Source organism: Metarhizium acridum (genome assembly GCF_019434415.1).
Source record: "Metarhizium acridum strain ARSEF 324 chromosome Unknown scaffold_29, whole genome shotgun sequence".
In the NCBI taxonomy this organism is placed as follows: domain Eukaryota; kingdom Fungi; phylum Ascomycota; class Sordariomycetes; order Hypocreales; family Clavicipitaceae; genus Metarhizium; species Metarhizium acridum.
In genome coordinates, this window is record NW_027094017.1 from 499,684 (window position 1) to 524,864 (window position 25,181).

Genomic DNA, 25,181 nt, shown 5'->3' on the forward strand with positions numbered 1-25,181 from the left:
GCCGTAGAGGCAGCCCGCAGACTCTCTGGGAGCAGAGCAGTGGGAGGAGATGAAGTCGAGCGGGATGCCGATGTCGTTTATTACATCGGAGACATTTCGAGGGAGGTGATGGATGGCCACACGAGGCTTGAGATGTCTGGTGGCTCAGTTTCCAAAGCTGAGCGGGCATCAAACAATGGGCTGGAGCCTCGGAGCACTAAAAGACCTAAAAGACCAGCATGCTCCAGCGGGCCAACTGAGCGCCTGAGCGCCTGAGCAGCGCTCCCCCAGCGGCCCCCTTCCCAGCCACTCCTCTCATTGACCATTGACATCAATTGAAGTCTGGTCCACTGGTGCAGTTGACCTCTTTTGCCGTCCTCAGTGCTGCTAATTCGCCTGCTGTGATTTGCCGCGACTCCCTATTATAGCGGAGCCTGGGTGTCTGAGACCTAGTCAACTCTCGGATTGATAGGGAACAGAGGAAAGAACTGCCTGCCATCTCACGTTTCCATGATTTCGGGTCCAGATAGCCAGTCAAAGTTGACCAAGAACTCGCTCTCGAGCTCAGTTTCTCCGCCGCCGCCTGGCGCCTCCAGTCCAACGTCACTCACTGTGCTGCATTACTATTATTATTATTATTCACCTTGCTTGCTGCCTCTGTGCTCTCCCTCCTCCCATTGCACCAACCACCCCTTGTGTCCTACGATGCTGTTATTACAACAATAAATCGCCAATTCCATCACGCGCGAGCGACTGTTGCATCCAATCCTCCGTCGCTGCCCCTAGCTGCACGACGCCGCTCGCATACTCGATGCCGTCGCCATGAGCGCCACCAAAGTCGTCACCGACGCCGAGCGACGGTTTGGAGAGTCGCCCAACCAACGCGATGCCAGAGTTGAGCGTCTCTGGTCCAGACTGGACCCTACCGGGAAGGGGGGAATTGGACTTGAAGGGCCTACAGAAGGGTTTTCGGCGCATTGATCACCGTGAGCTTGCATCCAACCATCATGTCGCTTTCGGCATGCGCGGGAGCTTTGTCCGCTGACCATGGACGCATGTGCGCGCACCAAACAGCTTTGAAGAATGCCAATCATCTGTTAAAACAGATTATGAAGGAAGTCGATACGAACCACGATGGCAAAATTCAATATGAAGGTATGTTTTGCCACCTCGAGATGCCGTTTAATTTTTTTTTTCTTCTTCTTTTTTCCCTCCCCCCTCCTTGTCTCCAGCAGCTATTGCCATGTCCCCACTGCAAATCCAGAATCGCGTCAAGCTCAGAGCTCTGGCAACGAACATGCTAATGTTTATACTCCGTAACTCGTAGAGTTTCGCAAATTCGTCGAGAAAACCGACCGACAGTTGTTTTTGCTTTTTCAGGCCATAGATAAGGATGGCAACGGCAAACTTGACGCCGCCGAGCTCCAAACGGCCTTTCGCACAGCCGGTCTGAGCGTTTCAAACCGTCGAGTTGCCGACTTCTTCCACGACTTGGATAGGAATAATGATGGATTTGTCAGTTTTGAAGAATGGCGGTAAGTCACACCTTGAACTTGGCTTCTGGATTTATGCGACCTTTTTCTGTGGTGATTTGTACCCCGGAGAGCAAGGTGACTCGTCATCCCTCATGACATTCAAGTCATGTGCCGAAGTGAGCCGGTGGTGATGAGGTCGTGGGGCAGCATCACTCACCACACTATCAGTTGAACTTGTCCATTCTGGCAGTCTGTCTCTATCATATTGGCAGAAGATGGGACCGAGTGACTTTGAGACAAAACCAACAAAATGGCGTACAGCACTGATGCTTTTACAGAAACTTTCTCCTGTTCATGCCAGCCTGTGAACACGACTCCCAACTCCAAGCCGTCCTATCCTACTATGATTCCGTCGTCAATGTCACACCGGAGGGAGATTCTCTTGTCAGTGACGAAACTTTGGAAGGTTTAGGTACGGATGAGTTATCATCTAGCTCTCTTTTCTATTCTCTTTTCGGCTCCCTAGTTAGGGTCGCGTCTCCTTTACCTCCTGCGACAATACCAGCTGGGTCTCCTGCAGCTCCCACACAAGACAACAACACGACAACTACAGACGCACACATACAAACAGACGCTGTGCAGGTCCTATCAAAACCTGGAGTGAACGCCGTGGCGAGTGCAGATGAAGACGGCGACAGTATCACACATAAGACCACACAGCGGCGACGGTTAGTCGCAACAAAACCCACACGATTAGAACCTTTAAAACCCACAAAGTCTACACAGCGAGTTGGCGATGGCACCTCAGAACAGCTCATGGAAGAACCGCCACAATATTCGGCAGGAGTTGGAAGCAGGGCCCAAAAGAAGTTCAAACTGACAGATTTTGCTCCTGATCCAGGTTACTTCCTATCGGGTGCCATCGCCGGCGGAGTCTCTCGTACGGCCACCGCGCCGCTCGACCGATTAAAGGTCTATTTGCTGGTCAACACCAGCACCAGCTCCGAGACTGCGGTAGCCGCCATCAAGCAACGTCGCCCTATTGCGGCGGTAAAGAATGCGCTTAGACCTATCAGCAACGCCGTCAAAGACTTGTTCCGCAACGGCGGTATCAGAAGTTTCTTTGCCGGTGAGTTGTCGCTGGGTGGATTGTTACATGGCGGTAAATGCTGACATGCACCGCTTTGCAGGCAACGGTCTGAATGTGCTCAAAATTATGCCCGAAACAGCCATCAAATTTGGGTCGTACGAAGCAGCCAAGCGAGCTCTGGCCAACTTTGAAGGCCATGGTGACCCCAGACATATCAACTCGTATTCAAAATTCACCGCAGGCGGTGTTGCTGGCATGATTGCACAGTAAGTTTTGAATGGTCTCTTGGTCGAAACGGAGCAAGGTCTCAAATCGGGTCAAAATTGGATTGTGCTAATCGCGTGCTTGCGTGGTAGGTTTTGCGTTTATCCACTAGATACCCTGAAATTTCGCTTGCAGTGTGAGACTGTTAAAGGAGGACTAACGGGCAGCGCATTGGTCCGCCAGACGGCTGTTAAGATGTACGCTGATGGCGGCATTCGAGCGTGTTACCGTGGTGTGACTATGGGTCTCGTGGGCATGTTCCCGTACAGTGCCATAGACATGGCCATGTTTGAGCTGCTAAAAAATTCATATCGGACGCACTACGCTAGGCATGCCGGTTGTCATGAGGAGGCATGCGAACCCTGGCAACATCGCCACGGGCATGATCGGTGCGACATCTGGGGCGATTGGTGCCACGGTTGTATACCCGCTCAATGTGGTACGAACACGCTTGCAGACACAAGGAACCGTGATGCACCGAGCAACGTATACTGGTATATGGGATGTGACTCAAAAGACCATTCAAAGGGAGGGATATCGTGGTCTCTATAAGGGATTGACGCCAAACTTGCTCAAGGTTGCACCTGCATTGAGCATCACGTGGGTGGTGTATGAGAATTCGAAGTCCGTCCTCGGATTACAATGAGAATTATTGGAGGGACGACGAGCCAATTGAGTAAAATGGACGTATAAGAAGGCCAATCAACCGACTACGCTTCGGGCGACGTGCCCCGATGACTGCCCGCTGCCTTGTACCTGCGGGCAGACCGTCTTTGGGGACAGCGCATTTCCTTTGTCGAAATTGTGACAGGCTGTGTGGTGGCTGGCTATGACTTGAGCGGAAAGCATACACTGTTAGAGGGGAGGGAACATATGGCTCATTTGCTTCATGCTTCTGGAAAGCCCGTTTCTGAGCGAAGACGTCAATTGTGTGAGAGCAAATGCTAGGCTCTTAGAGGAACAGGATATATCCGAGGAGGACGGAAACAACAAACACACGAAGCTAGTAGAATTCGATATGGTCGACATCCAAGGAGCATATAGGCACGATGGCATGATAGCGTGCTTGTCCGGGCATATACACTGTGCAAAGCGGCACACAATGATAATTTTATATCTTTCAGACTTTGAGGCAGCAGGTTGTCCATCGGCCGAAAGTGGGTACGCGACCCGGAGTGCCGTTGCCGGGCAAGGCAACCGGACCATAGATGGGGCTAATATTCCTTGTTTCTCTCCGGCCGAAAAAGCAGCAATGCTCCGTAGATGCCATACAAGATGCCATACAAGATGCCATACAAGATGCCATACAAGATGCCATACAAGATGCCATACAAGATGCCATACAAGATGCCATGTACCTTTGCAGTGACTAATCACTGCAGTAACCCAATGGACTCCTCCCGACTTCGCACCATTAAAAGAGGAAATATTCGTTGGTGCCGGGTGTGGTCGTTGGAGCGGGAGACGACGCCAACAGCTTGCCTCATGAGCGCAATTTGTTGCGTGCGAGCTGACGAGGCTTCAGCACGAAAACGGGTACTGGGACCGTAAATAGGAAAGAAACAGCGGGGAAGCGACGATGGCGCTGACAGGGTCGCGAGATGTTAGCTCAGGTCTGGCGCCCTCTGCAGGGCTTATCTGTGGAGTCGGACGGGATTGGGTGGTGATGGGGGTGCTGAGGCTCGTCATGGCAACGTGCATGTGAGGCTTGGGACTTTTGGTCTGCTGGTCTAGAGCAATGTTGGTCGTTTCGATGCTAATGTTGGGGAAAACGGTGATGCGGGGGAAGTTCTTGAGTTCCGCTGACTGTTGGGATATAGTTACCAGATGCACTGAATTGGTACGAATGGAATACCTATCTAGATGGTCTAGATCGATCAAAAGAGTCTTTCATCTATCATCGACCTTGTTAATATGTAAATCGCCTGGAGAAATTTCTGGTGTTTGGTTGTGGCCGGGGGTCGAGTGTAGTAGTAACTTAGTACTACGGAGTACGTGGTCTTGACTCTTCAGTCAAGAGTTCAGCCAACGTGGGGACATAAGGCTGGATTGCTCTATACAAAGAACCCGGAAGAGTTCATAGACGTGCTAGTCTTGCTTACCCCCATGCTTGTCTAATGCGGTTGGTTTTTTGCGACACCTTCATGACCGTCTTGTGCTGGTTGGAGGGTAAAGGCATTGCTGCTTTGCCGGACACGCTTTGATTTTTGCCCTTCCGCCCACTGTTGACATCTGGATGGAGATTCGAGTTTCCGGCGCTGAAGGTTCAGCGTCTCGTACACATAGACCGAGGCCGACAAGCTCAGAACAGATTCAAGAGCTACATTCGGCTGCAAGCGATATTCGAAGCATTCAAAGCGTTTGTAGTTGAACGGACTAGTTGCTTTAGTTTGGAAGTCGCGCCCGAGCCAAGTGCCTTCCACAAATACACCTCGAGGCTCGAATCACAGTCAACACCGTCGGCTTTATTCTGCTCTGAACCCAACCCCCCCCCCCCCCCGAATCCTTTCCCTTCTTCCCGCTGCATTAGTCGACAACGTACGAGGGCAATTTTGCTCCTTTTTTGTCCTCATCCCGTGCCCGAACAAACTTCGAGTGGCCTGCCACTGGGACTGGCATGGCCGGACCTGATCTGAGCTGCAAGCAACTACACATTCCACAACATGCCGGCTCCGTACGCTGACAACATGTACTCTGACATGGGTCACGACGCCGCCTCCGTTGCTGGTGACGACCATGAGAACCGTGATGAAGCCTTGTCACCCGCTGACGGCTACTTCCACGCGTCGGAATCCTCGGGCGCGGCGTCATCTTCTCATCATGTCCCTGACCATTACCAGCAGTATCCCGCTGCGACACGACAGCAGCATCACCAGCTACAGCAACCGCAACGCACATCATCCAATGCACCTGTCGTGCCCAATGTCCTTGTTGAAGATCCCACCTTGCGGCATGGTAAGGCAAAGGAGGCCGAAGAGGAGCGCTGGATAAGTAACGGCGCCAGTCAGGCCTCGCCTGAAGCAGCCTTCACACCACACATGGGAAGCAACGTCATATCGCAAGGAATGCACCGTGGTGCGTCTACCTCCTCGGCCACGTACATAGGCAATAACCATACGACATCAGCTACGCCAGCTAGCCCTACATTCGTCACCTCGCCCACCCATCATCATCACAGGCGTAGCGTCGAAGGAGACGGCCCCCTTCTCTTCACCGGCCACAGTACCCGCCTCCCCTATTCTCACACTCCCTCCGAGACAGCAGCTTCAGCAACGTCAACTTCCTTAAATCACCCCACGCCTCGGTCTCAGACGCATCATCAGAACTATTTGGACGCGCCACCTGCCTACACACCCTCCCCATCATCACCTTCGGCTGGCCATTCCCAGGGCTATCAGACATTTGCACCTCCCTCATCCGGTAGCAGCAACGACAACCAGGGCATCAATCAGGGCACAATGGGCATCCCTGAAGAACATCAGGCACTGCTGCCTCGTCAGCCTGAGTCTATGGGTGGCTCGCCCAATGGCCCTCCTGCCTCTCGATGGCAGCGAGTTAATAACGCTGTTCATTCTCCCAACACCAGAAAGAATATTCGAACACTTCTTGGCATTGCGGTCGTCCTATCTATTTTCTTTGCCATCTTTGGAGGCATATCCTTGAGCAGCGGCGGACCTCGGCATCCCAAAGTAAGTAAAACATGAGCATCATGTCGCAATATCCTGCGCTGTCCAACCCTTTCACACGGCCATTCAGTCGTATTTCAGTTGTGAATGCAGCGATATGGGAGATGCTATTAAATTTGCGTTCACATACAATACCCAACTTTTACTTTGCCAAACCCTTACTTATTCCCGAACACAAATACATACAAACACATCCACACCCACGCAACGAAACACAAATCACCTACACAACTACATTTAGACATCATCCGTCTCAGATCCTACCACATTTACCCGATATTACATCATTGCCTTGCTAACTGGCTAATTTGTCCGTCTCCAGATCCCTAAAATTATCGACAGCGACCCAGTCAAAGAACCAAGCATGGGTGGCGAACGTGACCTTGAGTGGCGGCCCCATGGTTCCTGCAGAAACACGCCTCACAAATTTGACAAGTCCATTACATCGCTTCAGTACGGCAGCGGCTTTTCTTTGGACATTGTGCAGAGACCGGAGAGAAACCGCTACAAGAGAGGTCGTCAGCCTAATGTTTCTGGACAACTCTTACTTCGCCCAACGAAAGAATCAGGAGGCGGTGTCGAGATTGAGATCGTCTCTAATGATGAGAGGCTAAGACCCAGTACCGAGATTCACGTGGACAATGGCCATCAATCTATCGAAATTATCTCTCCCCGGGCCCTTGACTGGTGGGACTACTCAGGTCCTACTCCTTGCATTCAAATGCGTGTCACTGTTTATGTGCCTCACAATGCTTATCTTGATAACCTTAAACTTGACCTTGTTCATCTTGACGTTGACATTGTCGAGGGCCTTGTTATGGGCATTGTGGACGGTCCCACCATTAAAACTGTTGTTGGCGACGTCATTGCTCCCCGTGCCAATAATATCGACGACGACGTCGCGCCATACTCGGTCCAATCGCGACGAATCATCATTGAGACTGTCAGTGGCAGCATTAAAGGCTGGTTCCCTCTCTACGATCTTCTTCAGGTCAAGTCTTCTTCTGGAGATGTCGAGGCTCAAGTCGTCCCCAAGGCTGCTGACAAGAAATCCGCCAGCGAAGCCACGCTCAAGGTTGAATCAATCTCTGGGGAAGTCAGACTAGAGGAGCCGTTGGCATCTAGTCTCAGGAGCGGAAAGCTCGGAAAGAAGATTCCACCCCGCGATTATCAGGTCGAGATTGGTACGACATCCGGAGGCATCACCGCCGACGTTGTCATGACTTCTTCCGCCAAAATTGGATCTGTTTCTGGCGACCTGACTCTCAATGTGCTGCCCTTGCTCACCAAGAGCTCCGATAAGACGAGCTTCAGCACTGACACCAAGAGCGGATCGACTAACGTCAATATTTATGAAGCAGTGGCAATTGAGCTGCCTGACAACGCCAAGTCCCATGCGAAAGACTTTGAAATTCGCAAAACCGGTCGCCCAGTTCTCTACAACTTTGATACCAAGCATTCTTCCATTAGTGGTGATTTCAACCTTCACTATCCCGCTACTTGGGTGGGCAAATTCCGCGCCGAGAGCATGTCTGGAGATATTTTTGTGTCCGGTAAAGATGTCAGAATTACTCGACGAAGCCGTGGCTTCGGAAAATTTGTAGAAGGCGAAAAAGGTGATGGTGCGTCCTTTATCAAGATGGGTACCATGTCTGGCGATGTGCAGCTGCAGGTTGGCGAGGAGTAAGTTCAAAAAAGAATCACGGTCAAGACTTGAAGTAATATGAATGGAAATTTGATACGGAAATTGTTACAGCGCGTAGGTACAGCTGTATACACGATGATGTGGCAAGCGTGGGAATTTAGGAGTTTTGGTGTCGGCTATGGGATTGTGTTGAATACCTAGGTACCTAGCATCTTAAAAACTCGCAAGACTTGTACCTTATGTGAATCCAAAGTCCGTCTTGGAGAATTGCAAGCTGCGACTACGTCATGACCAACGTATTGCCATCTCGGACATTAACGTGGGCACATCGCCTAATCACTGGCAGCGGATCATCTCCGAGACTGACACCGCTCCTGAAACAAGAAATTATACTGCTATTTGTGGCCAATTATACTATAGTTATGCAGCATATTCATCATCATATTCATATTTCGTATTCGCAGCTTTGCAACCCAATGCAGGCACAGCCCTCTATGTACATATACAGACATTGCTAAAGTGACACGAATAGTAATGTAAAAAAAGGGAAGCAGAGATTCAGCCTTGAAAGGGTATCCTGGTAAGTAATTATGGCGTATGTAACAAATGTGCCACCAGGGCAGCTGGTTACACTATTTTCATGCTGATGATATATATATCTGTCGTTAGGTTTGGATATAGAGATGCTGGCTACCCAAGAATGGGAAAAATAACAACAGCAAATGCAAGAACCTAAAGAAAATAAGGGGAGGGGGGGAGAAGGAAAAGGACAGCAGTTGATCTGGGCATCTGACTAGCGATAGCGACGCTGGAATTATCCTTCTACAGGCCATGGGAGATCACGGTTGCCTACAGCCGTGCAAGTCAGGTAGCTTATCCCCTCAGAGGTCCTGCTCGGGCCGGCCAAGTCGAGCTCTAGCCCACTTCCAAGAAGGGGACGAACGAGGTCTCGTGCCATGGCCTTCATTTCATCCATGCGTTTCTCGAACCGGCGTAGGTTGTCGCGACGATACAGCTCCGGGGTGAGTTTCAAGAACTTCTTGCAGTCCTCGTGGTTAAGAAATGTGCTTGGGTTTCCGGACCCCAGGGTTCGATAGGCCCGCCCAATAGAGGTCAGTGGTGGGACCGGCGGCGGTGGAGCGGGAGGGCGGTTGCTGCTTCGGCTGTTGCCATGCCGTTCAGGTGATGGCTGAGGAGATGTATTGTCTGCAAGCCACTGACGGAAGAGACTCACGACGAGCCAATCGAGGTAGTTGCTCCCAGGAGTGACACGCTCTCCTTTTGCACCGGTGAGAGTGAGCCGAAAGAGACGCCCTTCTACTCGGCTGATGATTTCTTCGAGCTCGTCTACTTTGTCCTCGATGATGTCGAGAACAACATCAGGAAGCGCAGCACGAATACTGCGCTCCCCCACCGGCCATTGGCCGACAACATGAATGAGGGCCTCCTGAAAGATGACCTTGCTTCGAGCAAGATACCCCAGGCGCAGGTACGAAATCGGGTATTTCGCGATTTGCTTCCATAGCCGGGATTGGAATTGAAGCAAGTGGTGGTCGACCCGAGGCCCGACCACAGCCAGAGCGTCGTACTGATCAGCGAGAGCGAGGAGTGACTTGCACTGGACATAGGCATCTGCGACATTGACGCCATCCAACATGGGAGAGTAGTTGTAAAATATGCGAAACAGATTATCGTAGTCGCGTAGGAGGTCTTCCTCTTCTTGGGACATGCTAGGAGTCACCGCCAGGTTGGCAACAGAGCGCGAGAAGGAGACATGGTTGGTGGTGGGCGGGCCATGTTTTGATCGTGAAGCGGACTTGGTGTTGGACCCAGAAGCCGAGCCGAATAGTGAAGAAAATGATGGATGAGAGTCTGCTGATGGTGTTGTCTCTTCCTTTTGTACCAACATGGGAATATCGCCCTCGCCAGCACCAGTGTCGAGTTCATACCTCCACCTCTTTCTTGGGGTTGAAGCACCAGATCCCGGAACACCACCAACAGCAAACCGGTCCGAGTCACTACTGTCCAAGGTGGACGGCGGCTCCTCACCGATACGGGCCAGTTCATTACCCCCCGCCAGCAGTGGTCGCGCCTTGGACCACTCCATTGAAGTGCTCGCTTCAAAGAATCCACTACACCTTGTCAAGGTGTGCCGGTGTAAGAGGTAGCGTTGCGTAGTGGTATCAGCACCTGCCCCGACGCGGATGAGAATCTCGACATCACCGCTGTGCGCAAAAACCGGAAACTCATTCTGAGGAACATAGGAACGACCGCCGGTGTGTGAACGGTTGTATCGCTTGGTGCGGGAGAGCGATGGCCGCGAGACGACAGATGCAGAGTGCTGGTGTCCACGACGTGATGAGACGTTGGAAGCTGTGTTAGAGCCTGAAGAGGGCTGATCTGGTTGGGACACCATGAGCGGCGACTGGCGACTGTATCTGTATGTGGTCGTGTTTGCGAAAAGTCCAAGAGATCAACTACTTAGGGGAGTCGCGCTCGGCGTCGTCGTGTGATCATGACAGCCAGCATGAAGATGGAGCAGTGGGCGCACTTTGGTCTGCGGAAACCTTCACGCATGCGATGGAGGGATGAACCGACGGCGGTTGCGAAATGAAGCCAGGCCAAGCTCGATGGTTGCACAGGCGTCTGTAACGGCAAAACGACGATGCCGGTGCTTGCGAAAGGGACAACAGCAAAGGCTGGACTGAGTTCCGAGGTGGGTAGAAATTGCAAAGCTGCGATGCTCCAAGCGGGGGAGCTAGACCACACGCCGGTTTGCGAACAAAATCAAGCGACATGTGAGCCCCGTGTCTTGGGTGGCGGAAGGCTCGCGTCCTGCGTCTGCCTCTTGTGTGTATGCGCGTGTAGGGCGAGTGGTGTGCGGTGGTGTATGGTCGCTGGATGGCGAATGGATGTCGAATGGATGTCGAATGGTCGGTTGGAGTTTGATCCTGTCGGGGCAACGAGCATCAATCAGTATGACCGGCACCAACCGGCTTTGAGGTGCTCGTGGAGCTTGATGCACGCTTGATGCGCGCTTGATGCTCGTCCAAGTGCAAAGCTGCGGCAGCCAAACAGGGCAAGGCCCACAGATGGCGGACTGGGTGCAGCCATAGCCATCATGGCAAAAGTTGGGAGGAAGAAGCAGAAAAGACTGCCCTCGTGGTCCCAAACAGGGAACATGGAATAACATAACGGGTAACTAATTACTAGGTCGTCTGGATGGGCAAGGAAGGAAGGACCGAGCCAGGCTGCTGGGCTCTGGAGTACGCTGTAGTCGCGAGCTGCTGGCAGGAGCGATGGAGACTGAGCGGCGAGCGGCCAGGCAAGGCAACTGCCGTCGACACTTGCTGACCACAGTCGTGATGGTTTCATTCAGTCAGCCGTTTCCTCCCCCTTTTTGTTCCCTTTGGCTCCTTCAGCTCCTTTTGCCACAGCAACGGGGCCGCGCATCTACTGGCCCACAGTCTTTGCTTGGCCTGTCTGCCGCTGCAAGCTGCTGCAAGTGCCTGTTGTCTGGTGGCCAATGAATGGATGCAGTCAGATTCGCTTTGCTTGTGAGGCCTCACGGAAGTGTGGACGAGAATGAACGTTGAGCATGGCTTTTACAGTGACAACCACCCGACGGTTTCAGAGGTGCAGCGGACGAGAGAAAAAGGAGGATACTGAGAGAATTTCCTTGGCTCTCGAATATTATCGTCTCATCCAATGCCAACACACGCGCCTCACCGTCCGCCATATGATGTATCTTACCCCTTGTGACAGCTTACACCTGACCCTGCATCTTAACAAGGCGTGGCCGAGGCATGTGCCATTCAGCTGACGTTGACTAGGAGGACTGCAAAGACTGGTCAACTGATATCCAGAGTTTAAGCTACTCCGTCGTTTTTAGCTTGACATATTCGGGGCATGGTCCCACTCTGGCTGGCCCCACCTACAAGGTCCCAATGGTATGACCCGCGACGTTCGACTTCCAACCACCAACCGCGCAACCTCCTACATCATAGCTTTCGAGTGATGCCTTGCAGCCTCACATCTGGCCTGGCGAGGCCGCACTGACCAAACTTTGTCAACAGAATCCGGCTGTCAAATAGCTGTGACTCGGAAACTTCCAATGCTACCCACATTTCACAATTGCAACCTGCGATGGAATGAGCGTTCCGACTCGCGTCCTTCATCATGGCGCCAAGCCCATCTCCTTGACGGAGTTTCGGGATGCCGTTGAGGCCGTCTGTCCTCCACGCTTCCCAGCGGTTCGATATGCACGACCGCGGCGAGTTGGTATGCCATCTTGCTCCAAACGTGGCCAAACATGAAATGCTAACTGGTCTTTGGCAGCCCTCGCCATCAGCGGCGGTGTGGACTCCATGGCCATGGCCTTCCTCTTCTCCAACCTCATAAGAACACACAGAGGTATCAAAATTGCAGACAATCCGACCGAAGGTGCCTTTGGCGTCATTGTTGATCATAGGTTGAGACCAGAGAGCACGCTCGAGGCAGCCGAGGTGGCACAGGAGCTCAAGAAGCTAGGTCTTAAAGCAGTCACAAAGCCTCTCAACTGGAAGGATGTAAGTCGACATGGCCAAGATCCGAGTAGCCTCCCAAACATTGAGAGCGTTGCGCGGACAAAGCGGTACCGCATGCTTGGGTCGACTTGCCGCTATCTCAATGCCACCAGTTTATTCTTTGCCCACCATCGGGACGACCAGTACGAAACTGTCCTCATGCGTTACATGAGTGGCCATCAATATCGTGGTTACCAGGGGATACGAGAGGCTAATGCCATCCCGGAATGCTACGATTTGCATGGCGTGTACAAGAGCGGCCTGTTGGATGATCAGTCGGCCCAACATCCATATTTAAGCTTCAAACCCCCCAACAAGGAAATGAAGCGCCTGAGGTGGATGATGAAGGATGATTGGGAAATCGAGCCTTGGGACCGACTGAAGCACTATCTTGGTATTAATGATTTGTCAGTCCACTTTCCAGGTCACATAATACGCGATGTAGACTCGCGTGTGCCGTACTTGACTCCGTTAAACTGCGAAGACGGTGGCATCATGGTATACCGACCGCTCCTGGAGTTTGATAAAGATAGGCTCATTGCCACTTGTGAGGCCAACAAGATCAAATGGTTCGAAGACCCAACAAATGCTGATCCGACTCTCACCCCGAGAAATGCCATTCGACACATGGATCATAGTCTACTTGCACCTGAACTCCGCAAGGAAGCAATCCTCGACATGTCGCGAGAAGCAAAGCGTCGTACAAGGCTGGAAGAAGCTGAGGCGCGACGCTGGTTGATGCGTGAAGCTGTCATACAGGATTTCGACCCTAACGCTGGCACGCTACTTATTGAACTTGCATCGTTCAGGTCCAATGACGCACATTGGCGGCGTCTCTTTGCTAAGCCAAGAGAAGAGGCTCGCAAACCCCATCAGCGACTCATAGCAGCCATAGCTATCCGCAAACTGGTGGAATTCGTCACCCCGGACATCAGTGTCCCTCCGTTAGCGAACCTAGACAATGTCATTGATCGACTCTTTCCAGAGCTTGCTTTTCAGCCAGATGTATCGCTACCAAAGGCATTCACTATCGCCGGCGTCGTCTTTGAACCCATCGTCGGTCCCGCATCAACCAAATGGTTCCTATCGCGAGCTCCCTATTCATCCATGAAACCGTTACCAGAGCGAAAACTCCCCGGCTATCTCAATTATCGCATCACCTCCTTTGTCGGTGAAACACACGATCAACCTTCTCGCCACTGTCACTGGCGCACCTGGAAAACCGCCAAGCTGTGGGATGGACGATACTGGATCCGAGTGAGTGCCTGTGTGCCGGCAAGATTCCACATCCTGCCTCTCCTACCACACCACGCAAAACCTTTCCGGAAAGCACTACCACCGAAGCAGCGTGCACGGCTAGAGCAGATTCTGAAGTATTACGCTCCAGGGAAGATTCGATACTCCTTACCCGCGCTATATAGTGTTGAAGCAACAAAAGCAGAGGACTGGACTACTCCGACTTTGACATTACTTGCACTCCCTAGTTTGGGAATTCATATACCCGGCTTAGAACGATGGGTTAGGTATGAAGCAAGGTATAGATGGATTGATGCATCACTGCTTGGACTCAAGAAAAGAGGGACACAGGCTCCCATGCTGATGTGCCATCGTCCACGGACGAGATCAAGAAGATTGCGGAGGCAGAGGGTGGCGGAATTTAATGTGAAGAGGGCACAAAGTGTGTTGTAGGGACAATGCATTCAGAAATACCCCTCAATGCTCCGCTCGAATTAGTTATAGGAGTACTAGAATAGCTTATATTAGCTCTAGGGTAACTTTTAATAATAATAATACCCCTCAATGGGACGATAAGCATGCTCATTGACTTATGTTAGTTTCTTTTGTGTCATACATGAAGTAGCATAAGTCCTACTGGGGACGTGTCGAACTGTCGATTAGGAACTTGCAAGAGCGCTGGTCCAGAGACTAGTTTCGGTGAAATGAGAGCTGGATTATCAGGATTGTGAGCCTTCGAATGTTCTCGTTGAAGGACGGCCTGAAAAGAAACGAAGCACCTCTCTGCATCCCTCCCATACGTGGAAATAACCACTCTTGCTGACCCCTGAGGCCTTGTAGCTTCATGTCTGACAAATATCCTGTTCGTAGGGCGATTTGCCAATTGGGTAGAATATGGGCAATGTCTAGGGACTTGTGTAAAGGGTCTCATGGCAGATTTTCAATTGCTTCGTGGAAGAACTCAGTTAATATCGCCCATGCCAGCTTGTGTAGACTAGGGTGCATGGTATATTTTGACAGGGATCCTCGTTGTGCCAGGGCATGCAAGTCTGACCAAACTGGGTTTCTGTGGCATCATTTCCTTCAAACCTGAAGAGACACACTGGCCAAAATCAAATCAAGTGCTACTATGCTGAAAAAGCTGGTACGATGTGTGGTATCGTCGGGTAGGAATCCTGTTAGAGCAGGTGAGTCGGCAAATATGGCAAAACGCCGTTGATTGGTGACGAGCTTCTGATTAGGAAAAAAAAAAAAGGCAGGAAACCAAAATCCATCGTGGCCTTGTCTGCCCTGGAATATTGACGGGCGCATGCTGACTTGGTTTGACGTTGACATTCTTCGGCGTCATTAGCATTTTCGCCATGCCGTGGCCCCGTCGCCACCGAGCCGAACAAGGCCACCACGACCAATGGTGTCAATGTTCTCGCGTGTACTGCGTGCAGCAGGGATACTAATCGAAATGGTTGCCTGCCCAGTAGCCTGTTAATTGCAGGGGGCCGTGATCGAATTGGAAGTTTGTGTGTGGCAATTGTCTTACGCCCACAGAGTGAGGCGACTCGTGTCACGGCTGTCGATGTGACCAGGCTTTTCCCTCAAAACGCCTCGCCCCTGAAACACAGAGACTCCCACGCAACGGAAAAGGAACAGCACGGCCATTCGATCCAAAAGACAACATCATCACCTGTTAGAACGTATGGCTAGCATCAATGCTAAGATACAAACAAACAATCTGGAGTATCGTGAGAAACCCGATCCCCGCTTACTTGGCAACTAGACTCTCGGCGGCCGCGCCTGCCTGCACAATCTACTTGACCGCTTCGCCCTTTCCCAGCTCTTCGAGCCAAGCCCCCATTCCCGTCGAAACAAAAATGAAGGTCATGTGCTCTTTCCAAGACACAGGTAAAAGAAACGACGCCAGGAAACTGAAAATATTTCATTCTTCCTCACCGACTCAACCAGCTGCCGTCAGGATGAACCGAGCAATACACCACTCGTTATGCTTGCTTATGCGCTTGCCGTCCAGTGCCAGGAGAGTCTAACCGCCGTGGTCTTCTGTTTGTCGGGCAGTGCCGCCAGATCACATGAGCCGAAGTCCCAAGCTCGGAAGAATCAAATGGCCAAGATCAAATAACGAGTTGCGGAAAAGTCGACGATAGCTAAGGCCGTCTCTCGAAAGTCCCAGTCAACCGATCCATGGAGTCAGTCAGCCCTGCCTAGACTTGTTTGCAAGCCTCACTTTTGCCCCCAGATTTGACGGGTTTCAGGCCTACCCGACTCGCCATCAGCCGTCAGTGGAGAATTTGCAACAAATAACCATGGCCTTCCATCCACATAGGCTTCGACACCACCGATCCAAGATTCGGCCGGGTCTGCCGCCGTCAAGCTAGGCGAACAAGGTGGGGGAGGTCCGGAGTCCAGTCCGCCTGTCGCCCGGCCGAAAAGAGCAACCACATCCGATGCTATCACGCGCTGCCTACAAGCGAGCGACATATCCCTAAGCCACTTGAAGTGGCAAGGAGTCAAAAAATGAAGAAACAGCATAATTGATCGAATGAGTGCGGTACGGCACTGCTGGGAGCGAATCAATCACCTTGACGGCGTTTGCCACCATGGTGTCCCGTCAGTTTCGTTAACGCCTTCGACGGGTTGACCTGCGACGGGTTGTTGCCGGGCCCTGAAATGGAGGCGGTGCGGTAAATGACCGTTCGGAAACTCTCCTTGCGACCTGGTCTGTTCAAATGTCGTTTCATCAATCAAGCTCTTCTCGTATATATGATCAAGGAAGTAAAAGTCTGGTCGAATATCTGCTGCTGTCATTCCACTATCAAAATGGCGAGCAATATGGTACAGTCTCTGGCGAAAACACCGTTTTTTCTCTTCTTCTTGATTCGAAGGAGACCCGAACTTGCCGCTGTCGCAAAACCAGCAAATACTGAACTCAGGACAGCACCCGTGCAGATGCTCGTCTATTATGTGGTCGATCCATAAGTTTACTTTGTTCGAGAAGAAGACTGCACTGCAGCCAGAGAAGTTCTGGAATTCGCACGGTAAAAGAGTCGGAATGGTATCCGGCACCGCGGGACGGTGACGTCCTACCCTCTCTGGACCATATCTTGGAGGGGCCGTGGAGCGGGTATGTACTGATGAACGATCAAATGCGTCAAAAGCTGGGCTCATTCGCGTCGCACTGGTTGCCAACGATGGAGTACGTTCGGTGTGGGCCTCCCCCAGCGGTCTTGGTTCCTCAATGTATAGCGCCTGGGCATAGTAATGTCCGCCATCATGGCCAAGGCCGAGAAACTGATGGGTATCGCGACTCCTTTGTACTCGACCCACTAGTTCGTCAATCTCTCCTGGATCGAAGGCCATGATGTGGACTTCGGCTGTCGCCCCAGCTGTCCGGCGATGACAAAGAGCGGGGTGTCGGATACAAACCAAAGTCTTACCCGGAGTAGGACTCAAGTTGAGCAGAATGGAGAACCAATATATTTCACAGCTCAGAATTCCTCTGCTCCTGACGGTTCTCTTTGAAATGAAATAACAAGCCGCGGATGTGTAGACAGATGTGTGCTTGGGCTTCGTTGATGATTTGGTGCGGGATGATTGACCTTCCTAGGTCCACCGCTATATGTTGGTGCGCGCAGGTGCTCCTGCCGATCAGTCTAGACCAGAGGCCAGGGTTACCAGAGACGGCGGAGCTTTTTCTTTTTGGCAGATCGACCGTTTGGACCGTCCTAGCTCACAGAATCTGAGCAATACGAATGGTCCAAGAGGACCTGCCAGACACGAATCTCTCGACTCAATCTGTGAGGGTTGAACAACGCAAAGAAAAAAGCCCCCAGCGGCAAGCCTGGATGGTATGTGGTGGGGGCTTTGCCGGCTTTTCTCACCCACCTTTGGCCATTCTCTTGCCCAAGTACATACAATGGTCTGAAGCTCGTCTCCCTGTGGAGAGAGTACCGCTTTGGGAGACGAAAAAGACGAATCCGGCGTTTTACAGAAATGAGGTCCTTGTGGCGATATCGGAGGAGGCATACACTGAATCGACGACCATGCGCTTTCGTCGCAGTCAACCGGCTATCCGCCCCAAATGCCATGAGCAAGCACAGGAAGCATCTCCTACGGCTTTCAAATCAAGCTTTCACACAGAAACGTGTGCTATTCGGAACAAGGTTGTGTCACAGAAGACATATCATGTTTGCTCTACCACAATGGCTTCGTAGCCTCGGTGTGATGTCTGTGCGACCAACATTTCATCCCATGCTCAGGAAAAGGAAAATGGCGAATTGCAGGGTAAGCTCACACCGAATCTACCAGCTTGGTGCCATGCGGCGCCTGTTTTCAAACAGATTTATGAATGTCATGTCAAGTTTTTGTGAGAGTGGAGGGTGGCCAGTGCGCCAGATATTGGAAAACAACAAAGGCTGTTGAACAACACACCAAGGCCATCTCGGGGCCGCCAACGCCACAGCCGTCTCCAGAAGCCGCTGTGGAGAGTCAAGGGCCTAAATCGATTTTGGGGCAGATTGAGCTTGGCCATGAAGTAGTAGAAGTGATTTCTGAACAGCGATGTCGCATTGGCAAGGGTTCCGGGCTCGGGCAGACTGTGATTGGGCTTGGCTGGCTGACAAGCAAAGAGCTGCCACGGCGCAAGTTCAAAAGCTGCCTGGTTGAGTCGAGAGCGGGGAGAGAGGTATGAGGGGGACCACGCAGACCCGGAGAGATGAGGCTCAAGCAGCACCCCGGGCGGCGGGCACCCCTACTCTCGAGACAGTGGCCCCGCTGCACGCGCCGTGGATGAGATTCTCGGCATCAATTTCGTCAAATCAGACATCAAGAAGTTTGGCGAGAGGTTTGGTTGGGTTATCCTCGTTCTATTGGCGGCTCAACCCTATGTTCTACTCTGCAGTCGCAATCCGCTTCAAGGTTGCTGTCGCACTTGCGAGAGCGGCGAATTCTCGAACCCTGTTTCTGGAGCCAAGAGGCGCTTTCCGAGAGTCTTATTTGGGTTGATGATTGCCATGGAGCCAATTTCCTTGGGCAAATTACACATTTACGAATATATGTATATATAACCGGCCGCACTCCGTAGCCGCGATTAGGAAGTTTGCTCGAACTTGATATGGGGTATTTGACTTGGCTAGAGGACTGTTGTCTTGCTCACGTGCAGGTGATGTTTTCCCGGGCGGCTCACGCTAACATCAACCCACATTATGCTGCTGGTTTGGTTGTGGACGATAGCAGAGGACACTCTGTTGAATGTCTAGAGTATGACGCGAGCGCTAGTAGCGTTAAAGGCTTGACATTGAGTTTGGAAGTTGGCTTTGGAAACTTGCTGTCGGAAAGACCCACAATGATGCATTCTTTTCAGAAAAGAAGAGGAAAAGCGACCCATCGGTGGTACGGGGACGACTCCACGATTCGGCACTCGGCACGGTGGAGCCGATGGAGATGTCTCATCCGGCGCTGTAGTTAGTGTATGTAACTTATGTGCGGTGCGGAGTCGACGAGCCTGCCAGATAAAAAGGGATCTGGCCATTGGCGCCCTGTTGCCTATGATATGCTCGCGTTGTATCGGCGTCTAGTCCAGCTGGTCAAAAAGAAACTTTGCCAGAGATTGTGAGGTTGTGTTGTCGATGGCGTGTGGAGCCCGTAAAGGTGCCAGCAAATGAAGATTGACCGCGGAGGGGACAAATATTCCGGCCAGTCGACGTGGGCTGAAGGTCACGAGCGCGTGATGCGATACGAGGATGCTTGTCGTCTATTTGCAACACCAGTTTGACCGGCGGACGGGACGCCAGCTGGTGCGGCCAGCTGTGCGCCGGCTGTACGCCAATCCCGACCAAGCATCTGCATGCCAACCCGGGAAGGTACGTACAAGACGGGCAAGAAGGGCCCGAGCCGAAATGTTGCGTCCTGCTTGTATTAACCCATCGCGATACCCAACACGCCTCTTCTCGTCGACAGAGCGCTACGGGGTACTGCTCAAAACACAATGCTCCGTCGAGAGCCCGCTGTCAAGACTAGTGCGAAGGCCAACACCAAGGACACACAACCACTCGGCTGGTCATGTCCTCGAGTGCCGAGTACCGTACGCAGCAGATGATGATGGCACCGCCGCCGCCCGTCCCAGCCACCAACCGCCGCCTCCACAAGCGCGACAACTACGACGGCCCCAATCTCGCCGTGCTCATCCCCGTCATCGTCATCCTCACCCTCATAGCCGTCGTCTTCTTCGGCTGGCTAGGCGTGCCTTGGCCCAGAATCATGGCGTGGTGGAAGCGCAAGCGCACGCGCACAGCCGCGACCCCCAAGGAGGACCACCACGACCACGACCAAGAGTTGCAACACCAAAGCCCATCTGGCCGCGCCGAGCCGCAGCCGCAGCCGCAGCCAGGCTCGCGCCTGTCCTACGCAAAGGCCTTTGAGCGGAGCCACATCGACGCTCTCAAGCTGCCCAGCGTTGGCGCCGACCCCAAGCCCAAGACTGCCAAGGAACCTAGCGAGCTGCGCTCCAACGTCGACCGCGTCCTAGAAGGAGAAGAGGCAAACCGCCCGCCTGCTCGAGCGTCGGCCGAGGCCCGACCAAGCGGTTCCCTCACGCCCGATTTGGCCACAGGGCCAGATGACACCCGGGCAGCAGAGCACGCTCAGTGCGGTGCCCGAGAGGAGAGCCTCGCCCTGGGACCCTACGAGGAATCCCCATTGATGGTGGCTCGGGTTTCTTTCGTGAGAGACTACCGGAGGAGTAGTCCCTTATAGGTCTGCTAAGAACCTTTGACCATGGCTCTCCTTGTCCACTCTGACCCTGTCTCGAGTACACCCAACCACGTCAAGTCTGGCCCTCTAGTTCAGAAAAGATGCTGGAACAACTACACGAAAATCACGTTCCTGGGCGAGAAATCCCTGTTTCTCTTCAGCACCCCGCAATGATGACCCCTTGCCATCCTGGGGCACACACCAGCCCGAAAAGACTAGTGTAATTGTAACAAAGTACAAATATGGGCAAAGTGCGGCCTTGAAGAGTTGGCGAACACAGCTCCAGAGATTCCTTGGAGCAGAAGAACAGAGGGCACGCATTAGAGGGTAATAACCACCTTTGGGCATCTTTGGCCGCAGAGAATTGAAAACCCCCCTTTTCCTATTCCTTTTTTTTTTTTTTGTCTCTGTTGAAATCGCAGTTTGTCGGACCACAATATCCTGCCTGCATTCTCGGCAGAAAGAAAGCCCATGTGTGCGTTTTGGCGGGTCAACCACTGACTGGAGGGCAGCTAGATAACTGACCGAAGGAAACATGGCAGATGTTGTCGTTGATGTCGCAAACTACTCTAGTTCTCAGACTGGTTGGGCGGCTGGGAAAGAAGCTGCTGGATATTGCAAACAGCCCTTTATCCCCGCAGTCATCAAGACGCCAGTGTGCACAACTTTAATACAGCAACAGAGCAAACCTTGTCCACGGTAGAAAACTCCACAAGCTGAACGGGAACCCAATTGCCTTGCCTTTAGTATATCCGAGGGTAAATAAAATCTATCGCTATGAACCCCAACGCCTTCTCCGCCATGCCGGAAAAAAAAAGGAAATAAAAAAACCCTACCAAGGGCCAGTACCGTAAAACTCACCTCGCCTCGGCCTATCAATCCTCGGGACTACACAGGACCCTCGCTTTGGCAATAACATTTCGAAACTGCATCTGGCCCCCGTTCTCGTCCCCGTGCTTAATCACCCCCGGAAACACAACACACCAAATCTCCCTTCTGGCAAGAGCTTCCTCGTCCCCGTCGCCCAGATCCTCCATTGTTTCCGGCTCAAACATGACCTGTTGGTGGGGGAGCACCTCTGGCATGTACACCCGCAACACCGCCTTCTGAGCCGCCAGTAGCCTTGCCAGTTCGACAGAATTATTCACTAGTACGCGAAGCGCCGAGTCTCGTGCTTCCGAGCGTGATGACGCGGATGACGCGCCGCTGTCGGTAATCGAGTCCAATATACGATTTATCCGAGAAATCACCTTCTCGACATATTCCGTTGTAGAAGACTGCAGGAGTTGAGGGGCGTCGCGCCGAATAAGGGCAAGCGTGGATGCTCGCCATTGATTCACCGACTCGTCAGTAGCTGCTGTATGTTGTTAGTCGCAAATAACAAAAAACCCAAGACACGCACGCGGACAAAACGGCGTACAAAAGGAAGACAAGAGTTCCTCCATCTGGCGAAAGCACCGCGTCTGGTCACCCGACAAGCCCACGAAGTAGGTATCGAAGACCATTTCTACCAAGATTTTGGACACCACCGACTGTAGTAAGTGTACCTTGACCGTTTGAGCAAGTGCCTCGTACATGGGAACGAGTTCACTTAGCTCAGCAAGCGTTGCCTCGTCCACTTTGGCAAAGTCGACTTTCATGATCCATGCCATGTCAGCAAGCCATGCAGTCTAAGAAAGAGAGAAAGTAAGGGAAAAATAAAAAGAAACGGAGACGAAGAGAAGCAAACTTACCCAGCTTTGTCCTCCGGAAATTAGTAATAACCCAATTCTGCAGCCCGTTCCCCAACCGTGCCATACCATCCCCAAACACCTCATCGCTCGTCTGCCCATCCGTCCTTGTGCTCGTGCTCACAAACTCCTTCAACCCTCGAATCTGGCTCCTCAGCCCTCTCATCTCGTCGTCCCGTTCCTTCAGCTCCCTCCTCAACACCTCCCATCCCTGCCGCAACTCCTCCCTCTCTGCCTCTCGCACATCAACCTCGGCCCGTAACAACCGCAGCTCCGTATCTGTCCGCAAGTACTGCTGATTTAAAGCACTATGCTTCGCCTGCCAAAAGGTAGCCGTTTCACTCTCGTTTTGGCTCAATTTATCCAGTTCGCGCTGGAACTCGCGCTCCATAATGTCCATTTCCCTTTCAAGATAGGCTATACGATCGTCTTTTTCCCGCACCAGCGCCACGTCGCGCTCCTTTTGTCTCTCTTTGGAGGACGAGGCGGAGTATCTGACGGATGCTGACCTCGCGGGGCCAGAAGAGCCGTCTTTGTCCTTATCGGTGACGGGTACGCCGCCGCCGCTGGGGGCGTTGCTAGGTGCGGTTTCGTGGGCGTCTTCGGACACGGCTGCGTTGTTGTTGACCATTGCTGCACGGGGAGGCATCGCCGGCATGCTGTTGCTGCCGCCGCCGCCGCCGCCGCCGCCGGTGGAGTTTGGATTGCTGGACGCGGCGTTGCCTGACGTGGATGGTGTTGAGTGGTTGTGTCTGGAGCCGGCGCGCAGTACGTGACCGCTGCCGCGGGGCTTCTCTTGAGTCTGCATTGAAGCTAAGTGTGGCGGTGACTGTCCCTGGGACGGTTGTTTATCTGTTCTTCGTGGACTCGTGTTTTCATGCGTCATCAGATTTCGTTTAGATTAACGGGGTGGTGGATAAGATGCACGAGGAGCCTGGTACCGCATTGTTGCTAGATACTCCTAGATGGGCGTCACGAGATGTCCAATAGACGGATGTATCGATGGTTGAAAGTCACTCAAGAGAGGGAGGCGAATCGAAATGAAAAGGCCTCTCCGAAAGTCGTTGCCTGGCAGGGCAAGCTAACAGATTGAACTTTGAGGTAAAAGTGGCTGAAGTCAATGGAGGTGGTGGAACTTGGTGTTTCGACTGCAAAACAATGTGGGGGAGGCGAGCGAGGCCGTAAGGGACGGCGGGGCAAGACTGACCGACATGCACGGCTGCCCTTTCCTCGTCTGATAACTTATATCGTCTTTCTATTCTACTCAGAACATGCCCCATTTTCAATGAGGGAAAAAAAAAAAAAGCAGCTGGCATGAATGACCAGACAGACAGAACAACAAAGAATCCACAATCGACAGACAATTCTTACTCCACTTCACCCTCATATCTCAATTTCACCCTCGACCTCATAAACCTCATCCCCATCCACCTTCCTCGCACCCATTCTACAAACAGCCACCCTGCTAACCGGCATATCCTCAACCCATACGTAATCTTCATACTTTCTCATCAGATCAGTTGCATCAAGCATCAGCTTCTCTTTCCTCCTTCCACTCCCCCTTTCCCTCCCCCGGACATACACCGTATTAACAACCGTAGCATGCAGCAACAGAGGCCGGTTCTCGTCCTCTATTAGACCCGTTTCCCTAAACGGTTTCCGTAGCCCTTGGCAAAAGTCGTACAGAATGCCCTCTGCATCTGAGGGGGCAGCGTAGAGCACAGATGTCCTGGATGCATGGGTCATGGACTGTATTCCACGAAGAGATATAGACAGCCCTCCACCAGTGTTTCGGGATTGCGAGGCTGTCGTAGACGCTAGAGGATTGTTTGCAGCTCTCAGCTCAGCAAGCATGTCCCTCGGCCTGAGCGTTTTCAGCACCTCGATTGTCGGACCAACATCCTCTGGCTTCAGACTCATCACCCCCAGAGTAAGATGCAGCGTCCCCGGCGGTCGAACGGCGTCATCAGGAACGCCAAAGCCGCTGGCACCCGTGACATCAGCCCGGAATGCTGCTAGATTCTTGGTCAATTGCGAACTGGCGAGTTGAAGACACAGGAAATGCGTGGGGCTGGGGCGCGGAGGCATCGCGCAGTCTGCTCGCTGCCTTGCTGGGCGGTGGTGGGTAGGTGTAAATTAACAGTGACACCTCTCATGTAAAGACTCGATACATCCTGTTCGATCATTGATCGAGTTGTTGTCAGGTTTCAGAGGGTCGAATGTATCCTGCAGTCGAGTCAGCACAATCAATGGACAGATGGCAGTGCTTGCCAGAGCCTCAAGAGTGCAGCATCCGACACGTCGGGCATCTCGGACTATGAGATCACATGATGCACCAAGACAATTAATAGGAAATGTTTATACCTTGTTCCTCCGCGAACTTGACACCGAGCATGGCACGCAAAGAGGCAAGGGCAGACAGGTTGGTTGAGTGATGTCAGCGAGGCTCAAAATGTAAAACTGAGGCTTGCATGCGACAGTGGCCAGCCATGGTTACATGTAGCTACCTAGGGTAGGTAGGCTGGCCACTGCTCCGTACTACCTACATACAGTACCTAGTAACTAGTAGGTATCGTTCCCATCTCCCATGTCAACTACAGTCGAGCGAGCTCCACCCACTCACCCACAACCCAAGGACCGCCCTGCCCTGTTCTTGCATAAGACCCTGGCACACCGCTCACCAGCCTTGCTCGTCTCGAGGGTGTGAACCCCAGCAAAGCGTTGATGCGTTGTCCATGAATTAATTATTCAT

General features: G+C 52.4%; 11 protein-coding genes across 15 annotated transcripts; 4 read left to right on the forward strand and 7 right to left on the reverse strand.

Moving 5' to 3' along the window:
* Window positions 1-290: 290 nt before the first annotated feature.
* J3458_004206 (uncharacterized protein) lies at window positions 291-4,656 on the forward strand. 2 transcript variants are annotated; one of them, XM_066118074.1, is made up of 6 exons: window positions 291-965; window positions 1,054-1,134; window positions 1,307-1,514; window positions 1,793-2,583; window positions 2,645-2,810; window positions 2,901-4,656. In XM_066118074.1, exons 1-6 carry the CDS (start codon window positions 866-868, stop codon window positions 3,358-3,360), a joined length of 1,806 nt encoding a protein of 601 aa, XP_065976671.1. In that variant the 5' UTR covers window positions 291-865; the 3' UTR covers window positions 3,361-4,656. The 2 variants fall into 2 exon arrangements, with proteins under 2 accessions (XP_065976671.1, XP_065976670.1); XM_066118073.1 differs by lacking the exons at window positions 291-965; window positions 1,054-1,134; window positions 1,307-1,514 and having other exon boundaries at window positions 1,590-2,583; window positions 2,901-4,577.
* J3458_004205 (uncharacterized protein) lies at window positions 325-1,229 on the reverse strand. The gene has a single exon (XM_066118072.1). It carries the CDS (start codon window positions 1,071-1,073, stop codon window positions 762-764), a length of 312 nt encoding a protein of 103 aa, XP_065976672.1. The 5' UTR covers window positions 1,074-1,229; the 3' UTR covers window positions 325-761.
* Window positions 4,657-5,471: 815 nt separating the features above from the next.
* On the forward strand, window positions 5,472-8,181 carry J3458_004207 (uncharacterized protein; the record flags this gene model as incomplete). The annotated part of the gene is made up of 2 exons (XM_007809988.2): window positions 5,472-6,497; window positions 6,817-8,181. 2 exons carry the CDS (start codon window positions 5,472-5,474, stop codon window positions 8,179-8,181), a joined length of 2,391 nt encoding a protein of 796 aa, XP_007808179.2.
* A 772-nt stretch (window positions 8,182-8,953) lies between these two features.
* J3458_004208 (uncharacterized protein) lies at window positions 8,954-10,555 on the reverse strand (the record flags this gene model as incomplete). The annotated part of the gene is made up of 1 exon (XM_007809987.2): window positions 8,954-10,555. The coding sequence occupies one exon, from the start codon at window positions 10,553-10,555 to the stop codon at window positions 8,954-8,956; it is 1,602 nt and encodes a 533-aa protein (XP_007808178.2).
* Window positions 10,556-10,862: 307 nt separating this feature from the next.
* On the reverse strand, window positions 10,863-11,528 carry J3458_022490 (uncharacterized protein). Its single transcript, XM_066123046.1, has one exon. The coding sequence runs from the start codon at window positions 11,330-11,332 to the stop codon at window positions 10,898-10,900; it is 435 nt and encodes a 144-aa protein (XP_065976673.1). The 5' UTR covers window positions 11,333-11,528; the 3' UTR covers window positions 10,863-10,897.
* Window positions 11,529-11,980: 452 nt separating this feature from the next.
* Window positions 11,981-14,521, forward strand: J3458_004209 (uncharacterized protein). 2 transcript variants are annotated; one of them, XM_066118075.1, is made up of 2 exons: window positions 11,981-12,420; window positions 12,478-14,521. In XM_066118075.1, the coding sequence occupies exons 1-2, from the start codon at window positions 12,291-12,293 to the stop codon at window positions 14,391-14,393; spliced, it is 2,046 nt and encodes a 681-aa protein (XP_065976674.1). In that variant the 5' UTR covers window positions 11,981-12,290; the 3' UTR covers window positions 14,394-14,521. The 2 variants fall into 2 exon arrangements, with proteins under 2 accessions (XP_065976674.1, XP_065976675.1); XM_066118076.1 differs by having other exon boundaries at window positions 11,981-14,521.
* Window positions 14,522-16,526: 2,005 nt separating this feature from the next.
* Window positions 16,527-17,309, reverse strand: J3458_004210 (uncharacterized protein; the record flags this gene model as incomplete). Its single annotated transcript, XM_066118077.1, has 1 exon — window positions 16,527-17,309. One exon carries the CDS (start codon window positions 17,307-17,309, stop codon window positions 16,527-16,529), a length of 783 nt encoding a protein of 260 aa, XP_065976676.1.
* Window positions 17,310-19,724: 2,415 nt separating this feature from the next.
* J3458_004211 (uncharacterized protein) lies at window positions 19,725-21,386 on the forward strand. Its single transcript, XM_007809985.2, has one exon. The coding sequence runs from the start codon at window positions 20,010-20,012 to the stop codon at window positions 20,700-20,702; it is 693 nt and encodes a 230-aa protein (XP_007808176.2). The 5' UTR covers window positions 19,725-20,009; the 3' UTR covers window positions 20,703-21,386.
* On the reverse strand, window positions 20,787-21,236 carry J3458_004212 (uncharacterized protein; the record flags this gene model as incomplete). Its single annotated transcript, XM_066118078.1, has 1 exon — window positions 20,787-21,236. The coding sequence occupies one exon, from the start codon at window positions 21,234-21,236 to the stop codon at window positions 20,787-20,789; it is 450 nt and encodes a 149-aa protein (XP_065976677.1).
* Window position 21,387: 1 nt separating the features above from the next.
* On the reverse strand, window positions 21,388-23,607 carry J3458_004213 (uncharacterized protein). Of its 3 annotated transcripts, XM_066118079.1 has the most exons (3): window positions 22,433-23,528; window positions 22,120-22,332; window positions 21,388-22,056 (listed from the first exon to the last, which is right to left on the reverse strand). In XM_066118079.1, the coding sequence occupies exons 1-3, from the start codon at window positions 23,313-23,315 to the stop codon at window positions 21,575-21,577; spliced, it is 1,578 nt and encodes a 525-aa protein (XP_065976678.1). In that variant the 5' UTR covers window positions 23,316-23,528; the 3' UTR covers window positions 21,388-21,574. The 3 variants fall into 3 exon arrangements, with proteins under 3 accessions (XP_065976678.1, XP_065976679.1, XP_065976680.1); XM_066118080.1 differs by having other exon boundaries at window positions 21,388-22,332; window positions 22,433-23,607; XM_066118081.1 differs by having other exon boundaries at window positions 21,433-23,607.
* On the reverse strand, window positions 23,559-24,872 carry J3458_004214 (uncharacterized protein). Its single transcript, XM_066118082.1, has 2 exons — window positions 24,794-24,872; window positions 23,559-24,655 (listed from the first exon to the last, which is right to left on the reverse strand). The coding sequence occupies exon 2, from the start codon at window positions 24,515-24,517 to the stop codon at window positions 23,813-23,815; it is 705 nt and encodes a 234-aa protein (XP_065976681.1). The 5' UTR covers window positions 24,518-24,655; window positions 24,794-24,872; the 3' UTR covers window positions 23,559-23,812.
* Window positions 24,873-25,181: the final 309 nt, after the last annotated feature.

Coding starts and splice junctions, on each gene's coding strand:
- J3458_004205 (XM_066118072.1), bottom strand. CDS start 1,073: ATGATTGGCATTCTTCAAAGCTGTTTGGTGCGCGCACATGCGTCCATG.
- J3458_004213 (XM_066118079.1), bottom strand. CDS start 23,315: ATGACGCATGAAAACACGAGTCCACGAAGAACAGATAAACAACCGTCC. Junction 22,333..22,432: donor TTTCCGGAGGACAAAGCTGG/GTAAGTTTGCTT, acceptor GGATCATGAAAG/TCGACTTTGCCAAAGTGGAC. Junction 22,057..22,119: donor GGAACTCTTGTCTTCCTTTT/GTACGCCGTTTT, acceptor AACAACATACAG/CAGCTACTGACGAGTCGGTG.
- J3458_004211 (XM_007809985.2), top strand. CDS start 20,010: ATGTCCTCGAGTGCCGAGTACCGTACGCAGCAGATGATGATGGCACCG.
- J3458_004206 (XM_066118074.1), top strand. CDS start 866: ATGCCAGAGTTGAGCGTCTCTGGTCCAGACTGGACCCTACCGGGAAGG. Junction 966..1,053: donor TTTTCGGCGCATTGATCACC/GTGAGCTTGCAT, acceptor CGCACCAAACAG/CTTTGAAGAATGCCAATCAT. Junction 1,515..1,792: donor GTCAGTTTTGAAGAATGGCG/GTAAGTCACACC, acceptor ATGCTTTTACAG/AAACTTTCTCCTGTTCATGC.
- J3458_004209 (XM_066118075.1), top strand. CDS start 12,291: ATGAGCGTTCCGACTCGCGTCCTTCATCATGGCGCCAAGCCCATCTCC. Junction 12,421..12,477: donor TGCACGACCGCGGCGAGTTG/GTATGCCATCTT, acceptor GGTCTTTGGCAG/CCCTCGCCATCAGCGGCGGT.
- J3458_004214 (XM_066118082.1), bottom strand. CDS start 24,517: ATGCCTCCGCGCCCCAGCCCCACGCATTTCCTGTGTCTTCAACTCGCC.
- J3458_022490 (XM_066123046.1), bottom strand. CDS start 11,332: ATGTTATTCCATGTTCCCTGTTTGGGACCACGAGGGCAGTCTTTTCTG.